The following is a 12,889-nucleotide window of genomic DNA, read 5'->3' as shown; positions in this document are numbered from 1 at the left end:
TTGGAAAAAAAAAGGATTGTTATATAACCTAAAAAAATAACGACTCGTTCTTATAAAAATGATCATGCCTATAAAAAAAAAAATTCAAGCAACACAAGAAAACCAAAAGGAAGTGAAGATGACCATTAACAACGGTGGCTACTTTGCATCAGGTAATTCCTTGTTGTGGAGGGCTGTCTTGTGTACTGTAGGATGTTTAGCAACATTCTTGACTTCTACACACTAGGATGCCTGTTGAAATAGCCCAGTTATGACAAGCAAAAATGTTCAGATGTCACCTGAGAGGAAAAACCACCCCCTTACCCCTCACTGAGAACCACTGATTTAATGCAGTCATTATTCATCAACTTTTGTAACAGCTTGAGTTGGTCAAGACTTTTTAAAAGAATAGCTCAAAAATGCTATATTCCTGAATTACCATATGCTTAAAATTTCTCAACCTGGCTGAATAGAAACACTTGAATCAGTTTCTTTTATTTAAGATTTTATGAAAATTACCCTTATGTGTAAAGTATATATAGTCTTTTAAACATGCTTTTTAGAATATGTATTTGATTCCTTTGATTAATCCACAATTTAGTTCTAAGATTCCCAAGATCTTTTATATCGCAGTTTGTCTGACTGGGTAAAATTTTTAAGGTAGTATTTTCTTTCTTTTGAAGAGACATTATTTCATTTTTTTTTTCATTCAAAATTGTTATACAGAAGTCTGAATTCAGTCTAACTTTTCCCTTTGCAAGATGACTTCTTTTTGTTTTTAAGTTTATTTATTTATTTTAAGAGAGACAGAGAGGGTGTGAAAGGGGAGGGACAGAGAAAGGGAGGGAGAGGGAGAATCCCAAGCAGGCTTTGTGCTGCCAGAGCAGTGCCCGATGCAGGGCTCGAACCCACAAATGGTGAGATCATGACCTGAGCTATAATCAAGAGTTAGAAGTTTGATCAACTGAGCTACCCAGGTGCCCTGCCATTTGAAGTTGTTATACAGAAGTCCAAATTCAGTCTAACTTTTCCTTTTACAAGATGACTTCTTTTTCTGTGCTCAGTTACTTGAAAACTTCTAGTGTTTTTTTTCTTCGTATTTCAATAACTTAAGCTATTTTTTTTCAACCTAAGCTATTTCTCATGGTTACCTGCTATAAAAATTTCCTTTTAGTCTGGAAATTCAATACTTTATTATTTTGGAAATTTTTTCTTATATTATAGCTTTAGATACATTTTCTTTTTTTAAATTTTTTAAATGTTTTGATTTATTTTTGAGACAGAGAGAGACAGAGCATGAGCAGGGGAGGGGCAGAGAGAGAGGGAGACACAGAATCTGAAGCAGGCTCCAGGCTCTGAGCTGTCAGCACAGAGCCTGATGCAGACTGCAAGATCATGACCTGAGCTGAAGTCGGACACTCAACCGACTGAGCCAACCAGGCGCCCCAATACATTTTCAATTTTATTGATTGGTTTTTCTACTTTAAAGATACCATTTGAATTGTCCTGTTTCCATACCTGTTATCTTCATTCTAACTGCTATAATTTCTTTGTCTTTTTACTTTTTACTCACTGTGATTATCTCAAACTTTTTCTTCATGTCCATCATTCAATTTACTCTTCTAAACTTTTCTAATTTATTAGTCTTACAATGGTGTTCATTTGGTCTTCAGTCTGTCCTCTTAGCTCTGTGATATCTCCTTTTTACTCATTCTGCTTTTTATCTCATTCTCATACTGTTTCATTAAACTTATGTCATTATCACGTTTCTCGGTACTAGAGTACTTACAGAAACGTTCTTTTTTTCCTTGAGAGAGTTTTCTTTCATATTGGGTTCTTCATCTGACTTTCATTACATACTATCTATTTTACTTTTGGTAATATTTTAAGGGGGCAGATCTGTCTAGGTCTTCTGATAGGTTTGTCTGATAAACATTCTGTTTGTTCTGATATCGGTGGATTTCCCAAGACTTCCTTTTCCACACTATTTGATACCAATTTTTTTTTTTCTCTCCCAGAGATAACTTGAGATTTTATTGCATCCTCTATACCAGGAACCATCCCACTGAGTGCATGTTTATACCATTTCTGCGCAGCATTCCCTGGCACCTTAGATTGTTGCTTTGCTTCAGCATGGAGCTCTGGGAAATAGGATTCCCTAGATTTCCACTTTCTTCTGTGACACTAGTGATGATACTAGGGGCTTCTATGCTAAAGGAATTTACTTTGACTATGATATTCTATGATACACAGAATATTCTATGATAGTCTAAGATACATGGAACCTTCATTTCATTGTCTTTACTTAGAAGTTTACGCCACTTGATTTTGATCCTGAAGAGTAATAATAACCCAACGAATCACATTTATCAGACTCGTCTCAAAATGGTTTCTAATTCTTAAAAAAAATCTATCTCCTTTAGAGATACTTTATTATCTTTATAGATATAAAAGGCTATACTGTACTCTTTGGAGAAAACTTCAAAAGCAGCTAAAAAAAACCTCTGATGAATAATCCACACAGTTGGAGGGAAATATTACAAGTATTTTCAGCGGAAAATATATTCATTTGGATATATAAGTTCTATTGTGTGTATTAAAATATCCACTATATTAGTTTATATTCATAACCATACAGTATTAACACAGTGGCATATCTTAATAAGCATATTCTTTCTTCCTTCAGCAAATGTCTTCCTTTCCAATAATAATGTGTTTGCAATTACTCATGCCTGATATCTTGATGCTATACTAAACTTATTCTTTTTCAGTTAGCCACACTGATTTTTCCTATCAAGTATTTCTTTTATCCATCTTTTTTCCCCATAATCATTGCTAACACAATCCAACTTCACACAGTTAGTGGAAATCTTTGACTAAATTTATTAGCTTCTCAATTGACACTGTGAGACTATCCTTGCATTTTTATCACATGGTTCCTCCTCCAAAAAGTTGCGGTGGTACCCGAATTCCCTCTGCATTATATTTAGATGCTTCTAGTCAGTTTTCAGGAGGGTCTTTACACTGATGCTACCATAGCTAAGTGAGGGGGAGGAGAACACTGCATGCAATAATCCAGGAAGTTCAAGATTTATTTTTGGTGCTACCTCTTCCGTGAAACCTAAAGGCACTGCCTCAAAGTGACCTTTCTCTAGTCTGACTTACTATGGCACTACATGATACAATATATAATGGAACCTTTTACTTCATTTAGTTGATCTTTTCTCTCCAACTAGTCTGCCTCTGCTGTCAAGGACTATGCCTCATTCATGTATGTATGCTTTTTCTTACTGCTCTAATAGTTAGCAGAGCTGACTTAATGTCTTTCCTGAGATGGACAGATATATAAAAGAACTTCTAAAGCATTCTTTTCTAGTTCAGTCTTTCTCCCACCACCAAACACTGGCTATTCAACAGAGAGGAGAGAAGTGAAATACCTTGGTGGCATAGATTTCATATTGCTCTCTGGCTCTTCAAACACATTAGGACTTGCATCAGGTGTTACGGATATGTATGGGGCAGGTACAGATGTTGAACGTAGATATCTCATTTCATCCTGGAACAGGTTGTCATCTTGATAGCCCACAAAGTTTTCGTGATGATGCCTGCATTAAATTAAACCCAGTAACTTCAAGTATGATGGCACCATAGATATTTTTCATTTTTAATCTCTTTCATAAAAGAAAAGTAGCACATGTAATTCTATAAGGGTAAAGTATTAAAATAATTATAGATATAAGTAGGAGGAAATAAAAGTCTGACAATTTCACACATACATATTCTAGGTGCCACAAATAGGTCAAATCCAAAATTGAATTCATTTTCTTTCCTTTTGAGAACTTTCCAATCTCTGGTATCTTGATGAATGATCCCACCAACTAACTACCCAGGTGCCTAGGCCAAAGTACCTTGGTACTGTGGTAGGCCTGGTGCTCAACTGTGACCAGTCATTCATGCCTATGATTACTAGGCTTCCTCTCTGCTGACTCCATCATCGTTGCCTTGGTTCAGGCTCATGTTTCTTGAATGGGCTACTGAAATACAGCCAGTCACTTTTTTGGTAGGAAGATATGTAAGAGTCAAATTTGAGAAAAATTAGACCCAAGAAATGTTACATCGGGGGGTGGGGGTGGGTTGTGGGTGTCCATTTCCCAGAGGGCTAAAAATATAAAATCCATAATTATGGTAAAATGGCATTTTTGGTTTTTTACATGTTTTACAATTTGGTTCTTTCCTTTTCAAACTGGAACGAGTTGTTGACCTAGTCTATCTACTAAGTGGTCCGACTGAAGCTCTAGTCTCACATCCTCATTTTGTTTTTCATTCATTTTGTTAAAATAGTAATTACAAAATTAGAAAAAAAAAAAAAACACCCCGGTATAATTTTGCTATGGAGAGGGCAACACTGCCAAAAATGGAACTGTTGGTTAGCAAGCCATTCCTGTAGGCAATTTGTAGAAATCTTCATTCATCAGCTGTTGAAAAAAACCCCGAACCTCGTATATGAAAGGCCACTTACAATGTCAGGATATAATGTATGGAAGTATAGGTCATACAACTCAAGTCCAATATAGGAAATGGTATACAACAGGCTTCTCTCCACCTTCAGTCATGCCCTTTATGAAGTTTCCATGTTTGAAGCAGAGTGATAGTCTAACTGCAAATAAGTTCATATATTTCCCTGTTTGATATAACTGCAAATAAGTTCATATACTTCCCTGTTTGATATTCCTTAACTGTTCTTCTTGTCCATGGGATAAAATCCAACTTTAGTAGGGGCTACACAGCCCCATATTACCTGGTCTTAGGTAACCACTTCTAGGGTATTTCATCTGTTTCTCCTAGTGGCCAATGCTTTAACCAGCCTCTGATTCCTTAAATGTGTAATGCTATTTCATGTGTGTCTTCACACATGTATTTTACTCTGAGGAGTCGCTGTCCTCCATCACCTACTTGATGGATTTCTATTTATCTTTTAAGACGGCTACAGTGTCAGATCCTCTGGGAGACCTTTCCCGATCTCCTTGGGAAGATTCAGGTAGTCTCCCTCTTTTATGCTCTAACAGCATCTCTTCATACTTCTATTATAGTACTCCTCACAAAATATTTTAAATGTTTTCTTTACATGTAGGTCTGTCTTTCCACAGAGTGTGAGCACACGGGAGTCAGGATTTTATTACATTCATCTTGGTGTCTTCAAAGTCTAGCACAAAGCTGATACCCAGCTAACTAACATTTAAATGCTAACAGAATGAATAATGTAAACAATGAACGATTTTGAGAGCAAATTGTTTCTTTCCACTTTAACATTCCCAGCTAGTAACAGACTGAAGTCAGCTTACCAAAAAGTAAAAGACAGCTAAAGTCGTATTTCCTAAGACATATTTTGTATTGATAATACAAATTGATATAGTACGTACATTTTTTTTTTTTTAAATACTTACTACCATAAAGTGTGTACCCTACCAGTCGTATGTTGGTCAAGGCAATTCCGAAAATAAATTCCTGGTGGTCTCTTTATTGTATACAATAGATAATGCAGTGTGGGTATTCAGAGCAGGATATTAATCAACAATGGCTATTAATCCCAAGTGATTAAAAAAAAAAGAAAACCAACCACCAAGTTATATTACCTAGCTAATGTCTGTAAGTAGAGACAAGGCATTTTAACAGGAAGATCTTCAGAAATGCCCTCCTTCACGCTGGGAAGCTGAGACTGAAATGGCTTTGCAGGATGGTAACACAGAATGCTTGGCTCTGCGGCACTGCTCAGGGACAGCAGGAACAGCGCGTTTGCTTTAATCACTTGGTGAGCTTCCATGGTGGGCAAGGCACGAGGAGTCTTGACTTGCATTGGCTTCCTCCTGGACTGTTTGACCTGGCGAAGAAAAATTTGTTGTAGTATTCAAATCATATTCAAATTTTCAATTTCTTAACCTAAATATTTTGAGTTTCTAATAAAAATTATTAAGCACTTATAGACCTATTTTAAAATAATAATAGTGATTACCAAAAAGAACATTCACTGTAAGCTTTTCCTGAACTGTCTGCAACTTTTATTTCAAACACAAACTATTTCTTTTCTTTCCTTGGGAAATCAAGAAAACCTAACTAGTAAAATCTAAATGTAATTATTTTTTTTAAAAAAGAGTAAGTGTGTGTGTGTGTGTGTGTGTGTGTATTCTGCAAATTTTTACTTGGGTGTGCTTCTAGTTTCCATGAGACCTACAGCATACTTAAGGATTAAGAAAAAGAGAGGGGGTAAAGAGAGGAAAAGGAAAAGGGTACAGAGAGATAAAGGTGAAATGGAAAAGCAATGCATATGTGTAGAGTAATAGATAATTAATAATGAAGAATTATATGGAAAACAATTACAAATAAGGCATATGTGCTGCATATGCATATCTTGACATATGCCAAGATACAATTTATTTTTGTAATTAAAAATAGCTAACCTAGTACAAATATTAGAATTGTATATCATTCCTATTATAAAAGCTGATCTTTAATATCAACTAGGTAGAATTATCTGATATAGTACTGATAATTAAAAGGGATTTTTACAAGATTTTCTTATCATTAATAGTATTGTCAGAACCAAATAAAAATACCTTCTCCCTTGCAGCAGCCTGTTTTTCACGGAGGTATTTTTCTCTACAGCGATCACAGACTAGATACCAAGTGCTTCCTCCTATGCCACCATCACCACAGTTACCGGCCCATCCTCCACAAAAATGCCCAATGCTATTGTAACCTTGTCCACCAGCATACCGGCCACAACCTTCAAACAAGAGCAAAATTAACACTTGAAGTTCCCTTAACAATATGACACTTATATATGAATGACAGATTCACCTTCAGTAAGCAAAATATTGAAGCAGGTATCTCACTTTTTTTTTCCCCCAGGCTGTTAACTGCATCAGAAAAATAGCATGTTTAGCAAAAAATGATTAAACAGTACCTAAAATACTGGAGACACTCTATACAGGTAGATGAAAAGAAATTTAAGATGTGGGTACATTTAGGCTTACTGACATATGCCAAGAAAATTGGACAAAATAAATATAAGATATTCTGTAAGAATGATATATTTTAAGGAACCTTGTATTTTATAAAACATTTCAGGTGTAATATGTAAAAAGACAAAAGGTTTAACCAAACTCCTAATAGGTGAATTTTGGAATACTCATCAAGTGTTATAGAAATCCTTGTATTTGTCTAAAATACAATCTTCTGATTTAATAGTTGAGATCACTTCTATAGGAAAATGCTCGAGGAAATTAGTATAATCTAATTTGCAATTTTTATTAGGAAAATACTAAAATTGAAGGAGACCTAATACTGGGATATTTCCTATGTGTATGGACATGTCATTATTTCTTTTGTGTGAGACACCTTAATAGCACCCTTTGGGTCACATATAAAGCATTGAAAAAATCAAGTGTTTCCGAATGGGATACATTAAAACGCAATTGCACTAAATTACCACCTTACTGTTACAATTTCTTTAGCTGTTTTCCTCAACACCGATATTGATAATGCACTTTAAAGTTTCCCTGTACTTTAACATAAGTTATAGAGCAGCTCAAGTTAGAAGTTATTCAGTTCATTTTTTTTACACAAAGTACTTGTAATATATATTCAGTAATACTGTTTACCTGGGTGAGCCTGTCGCATGTGATAGGTAACGGGGTATGGATGGGATTCTCCACACAGCTCACAGATGGTGTCTTTCTCTGGTCCTCCGACTGCCAGCTGGGCCATCTCACCAAACAAATTACCCCTGGGCCGAACTTCTGTCTTTTCCTTTTTCTTTTTGTCTTTTTTGGCCTTCTTATTCTCTTTTTCACACTCTTTCTTTTTAAGGACTGCACAAGAACCAGGACTTGGAAAAATCATATTCTGGGAAGCTGCTTTGATAGTAGCCAAAGAGATGTCTTCCCAAAAAGCCACTAAATGTTGTAAAGTCAAAGGAAGAGGAGATTTGGACTTCATTGGGTGATGCATGGACATTTCGAAAGTGGCTTCAGTTTTCCCATCCTCACATTTTTCATGCAGAGGTGGTTCTTTAAGCATAGACAACACCTTATTTTTGTTGATACTACCCATTTTAGATATATCTGGTCCATGAGGTGCAATATTAAACATATTCAGTGCAGATGATATTTCCAATGAATGTCTATTTTTTAATTTGGTTTCCTTTTCTTCTGTAGGCTGTTGGCTGTTTAAACTATTTCTTATAGGAGCATGTTCTTTGGAAAGTTCAGGATTAAATTTTAAGAAAGAAGAACAAGCCATTGCATCGTGTACTATGCCTTCATGCCACAGGAAAGAGGCAAAGACTGCTCTGGCACACTCGGCCACGGAAGGGGACATGGCTTGCTTGGCCGGCTCTAAAGGTTTGGCTCCATCCCCTTTGAAGAGAAAGCTGGACTTTTCCTTTTTGGGCCTGGTGTGTCTGTTAGCACACTTTCGACTTATTTTGGGGGATGCTCTCATTTCCTGTTCATCTTTCAGTGGTGCTTTTCCTATGCTGAAATGAACTTTATTTGAACCTTCATCAACACTCTTAAATTCACTACCTTCATCACAGGTGCTATCCGTTAGACTATTTGTTTTTAAAGTACTTGAAGTGCAGACTTCGACCACCTCACTGTGAAGGTTTTCTTGTACCACGTGAGGAGAAGGAGCTCTATTTTCGGTTCCTGGGGAATCTTTAGAATCCTTTGGTACTGGTTTTGGTTTTGGTGATGTTGATCGTCCCCTTAACGGTTCTGTGAGGGGCATTTTCTTCTTGCGTAGGGTATCTGGGTCAAGTGTGTAAGAGTCTGATTTGGAACGTTCCCGAGGAGGATCAAGTTTAGTCTTAACAGGAGCAGTGCTTTTTTGAGGTAGATTTTTATCATGTGGTGAGGAGGAGCGCGGAGAACTAGCACCAGATGGGCTAGACCTATTGGCTGGGAGAGTCTTTGGCTTAGGAGATGATGACCGAGAACCTGGTCCTGGAGATTCAGCTCTAAAGCTAGAAGACACCCTCCCATCAGATTTTAGTGTCTGCAAGGTATTATGGTTGGGGGACAAGGACCTGCTATGAGAGTCTGACCTCAACTTTGCAGCATCAGATTTCAACATAAGGGATTCACTAGCTGATAAGCCTTCTGTACTCCTTGGCTTCTTCTGATCAGCAGTAGTCCGGCTCATACGTCCATCAGGTTTAAGTGATCTGCTGTGTTTGGAGGACAGTTCTGATTTTCCTGATGTAGAGAGTGGTCTAGAAGATGTTGAGATAGTTCCTCGGTCACCTGTATGGTCCATTTCATAGTGAAACTTGTTAATAAAATCGTAACTTAAAATTTAGCCACTAAACACTGAAATAAAAGCATAGCATGAATAAAAAATTCATGTTGTCATACACAAAAATACTTGAGGAATAAAGGAAGAAGGGAAAATGTTTCTCATAAAATTTCTATTGCATCATTATACAACCATTGCCACCAAAAACTATTTTCATGGATGCACAACAGACTGAATAAATAAAACCTATACATCAGTATGAATTCCATATCTGAATCTCAGCCCTGGTATAATAATTTGAATTTAAATTCAGGGACAGACTAGAAAGAAAACACAACTATTTTTTTTTGGAATAAGAAATTAAGAAAACCTATGTATTTTTCAATATAAAGTAGTCAAGCTAAATTTCCAGCAGAGTCTTATCTCACATCCTTATTAGGGTGATGGTATAGGTCTTACTGAATTGCAAAACTGAACTCATATAGATACATTTATTATTTTCAAGTACATAAATACAATTAGGCTAATAAAGAGCTGCTTAGAAAACCCTCCAATCGGAACTTATGGATTAGAACTTATGATATATGAAGGCCTGAAACTTACTATTTAATTACATACAGTTCAGGCAGTCTATTGCTTATAAACAGATTATATCCCAAAAGTTTATTTAGTTCATTAAGCTTAGCTGGTTAGAACTCAAGAGTTTGTGTCCTTTTGGAAAAAAAAAGAAATGGGAGGATCCTCAGAATCAGTAGTACAAGTCTGAATCATGGGACCTTGAAACAAGGAATCAGGAAAACAGAAAAAAAAAAAAAACCAGATAAAAAAATTCCCTCTTTCCTAGGCAAAGCACTAGCTATTTCTACAGGGTCGCCATTTGTTTCTGGCATTCTGCCCTCACGCAATGTGTCTCCTTCCTCATACTTTGCTTTGAGGCATCAGAGCCAAGTTGTCTTTGTCACCAGTAAGTAGTCACCCTACAACGTTACCTTTCTTCCCTGAAGTAAAAACTTCTACCTTTAATGCACGTAATATTAATTCGTTGTCAGAAGAAAAGTAATCTGATTAAAGTGATTCAAGTGGTATTAAAAACTGAAAATCCATAAACCTTGCTAGAAGTATTTTTATTTTTTGAAAAAGGCTACCTAGTAAATTGAGATGGTTGTCTTAACTGGTTTTATTGTAGGTATTTCTCTCTCTCTCTCTTCTTTTGAAAAAGGGATGCAAACAAATTTGGATATGTAGGGAAATGTTTTTTGGCTGGCCTGTGTGTGTGTGTGTGCACACACGTGCAAGTGCACACATGTGTTTCTAGTATAGGCCAAGGCAATATTGCCACAGAATCTGCCCTTCTAATGGAAGGTCCGTTAAGGACTGGTATTTTTGTCTGTTACTCTCCATTGATACAATGTTAAGAACAGGTCTTGGAATATAGTATATGCTCAATAAATACTTTTTTCTTCTGCTATTCCCAAATTTCAGATCCTCTGAAAATCCACTTTTTGCAATTAGGACTCCTGAGGCCACAGGGCAAAGGTAACTAGCCACTGTGGTGTGAGAATCAGATGCTTACAAGTCAAGTAATTCTGTAGTAAGACCATGAAGTGTGGCAGCCTATCTAGGGCATATTAATAAACTGAATACTTAGTTTAACTGCAACATGTCAGTGTTCACAGTAATTGTTTTCATTCTTTGGATGAATAAAAATAACTATACTAAATATAATGCTCCTCAGTTTCTACAGTTCCTTATCATTCTATCATGAATTTCATTTATCATATGTAGTATATGTTCTTTTTATAAAAGCAGTATAAGAGATTGGGCTAATTTGAGGGAAAAGTCATGGAAAAAAATCACAATACAGAAAAAAAATCCTAGATACTGATACTGTCTTAGGACCTAGAGCACAGATAAAAAGGTGTAACAATCCTGATAAATAATTACTCTCAAACTGCACAAAAGTAGTTTAACACACTGCTGCTCATCTTATTGATCCAGAAATAGATCCACAGAGAAGTTTTATAAACAAATACACCGTATTTGGTAGAATTAAACATCAGTCTAGTCCTTTCCACTAGTTTTTAATGTGTGATGTTTGGGGTCCTATTTTTTGTTGTTGTTATTAATCTGACAGCTGGAAGTGCTTTCACCATCACATTTATTTCAGAAGCTGAACCATAAAAATCAGTAAGTCTAGGCAAATAAGTACCCAGTAAATCTTTTACATTTGCCAGCCCTCTAAGAGATCAATTCATGAATTGAAAGAGGTTTGCTTTATAAATCAATGGTGTACAATTCCTCATAAAGCGAAATCTCTGTGGCTGGCCGAACAATGAAATCTTATGAATATCAGGAACACCACTCGTCATATGTTGGCAAAAAATGTCTGCTATTTAGAGAGGGTTGGAGAGTACAGGCACCTGTATACTTCATCTCTATGCCTTTAGTGGTGGTGAATATTTTCTTAAGATCTCTAAGTGGTGATATCTGAATACCATTTGGGAGTCCAAGTGCATAAATAATGCAGAATTATTTGTTCCTGAATTGTTAATTGCCAAATTATAAATAACTCCTCTTGAAAAACTTATTTTTCAAAATATATTTCATATATTTTTAAAATAAAATGTCAGGTTTGTTAAGTGTGTAGAACCATGTGCTAACTCATTAATGTTTATCTTCTTCATTTGGGTTTAAAACATTTTGGATCACTGGGTTCTATTCCTAAAACCAACACTATACTGTATGTTAAATAACTTAAATTTAAATAAAGAAATTAAAAAAAACCCAAAAAACCATTTTGTAGCATGTTGTATTACTAAAAATTGTCATGTTGTGGTTGCTTCAAAGATCAATAAATATAAACAAGTCAATCTAAAAATCTTTAGAGCACACATGATAACTTACACTCATCACTAAATTTAGTTTAATGATTGTAGTTATCATATGTAAGTTTAAGTGATAACAGGCAAAAATTGTTTAACCTCAATGGAATTCTGTAGAAAATAATAAAAGACAGGATGGAAATTTAGCACATTCAAACAAATTAGTAAACATGTTAAAAACATTTAACATGTATTTACTCATTAATGCCGTTTATAATTTTTTCATGCCCAAATCATGAATCATCAGGTTATATGTTACCATACTATAACTAAAATAGTACATTGTGCTATGCCATAATATATATCAGGTTTGACAACACTATATACTGTAGAGATCAGGGACTATAATCCTATTTATTATCCTATGAGACTACATACTATCACTATTAACTGTACAAAGGAGAAACGTAAAAATGTTTTACCCATTTCTAGGAAAAAGGAAAATTACTTGAAAAACTTATACAATACATTAACCACTGGTGCAAAAAACAACTTGATAAAATTCTTAAAATACAGAATTTTGAGTTTAATTAAATATTATTTTGAGACAAAAATAAGAGTAGGCACCTGTAGTTTTGTAATGAACCAAAAGCATATTTTTAAACTGCCTGAAATTTTATCAATTGTCATGGTAACTAAGAAAATACTATAAGGAAGACTCGATGCCAGACAGGAGAGGTAGGTTGATATCTATATATCTATATATCTATCCTGATAACTAAGTTAAACTAAAA

General features: G+C 35.4%; 1 protein-coding gene across 17 annotated transcripts in view; it reads right to left on the bottom strand.

The window, feature by feature from the left end:
- Positions 1-12,889, bottom strand: part of MYCBP2 (MYC binding protein 2) — a 285,475-nt gene that overhangs the window by 40,164 nt on the left and 232,422 nt on the right. For all 17 annotated transcript variants that reach the window (XM_058682354.1, XM_058682355.1, XM_058682342.1 and 14 more), the window contains 4 exons: positions 7,638-9,281; positions 6,591-6,760; positions 5,613-5,857; positions 3,417-3,584 (listed from right to left, as the gene is read on the bottom strand). In XM_058682354.1, the coding sequence (XP_058538337.1) occupies positions 3,417-3,584; positions 5,613-5,857; positions 6,591-6,760; positions 7,638-9,281 (2,227 nt within the window). The remainder of the gene's footprint in view (positions 1-3,416; positions 3,585-5,612; positions 5,858-6,590; positions 6,761-7,637; positions 9,282-12,889) is intronic.

This window comes from Neofelis nebulosa, chromosome 1, assembly GCF_028018385.1.
Source record: "Neofelis nebulosa isolate mNeoNeb1 chromosome 1, mNeoNeb1.pri, whole genome shotgun sequence".
Taxonomy (NCBI): Eukaryota; Metazoa; Chordata; class Mammalia; order Carnivora; family Felidae; genus Neofelis; species Neofelis nebulosa.
The sequence above is the reverse complement of the archived record's forward strand: the minus strand, read 5'-3'. Positions and strand labels throughout refer to the sequence as shown.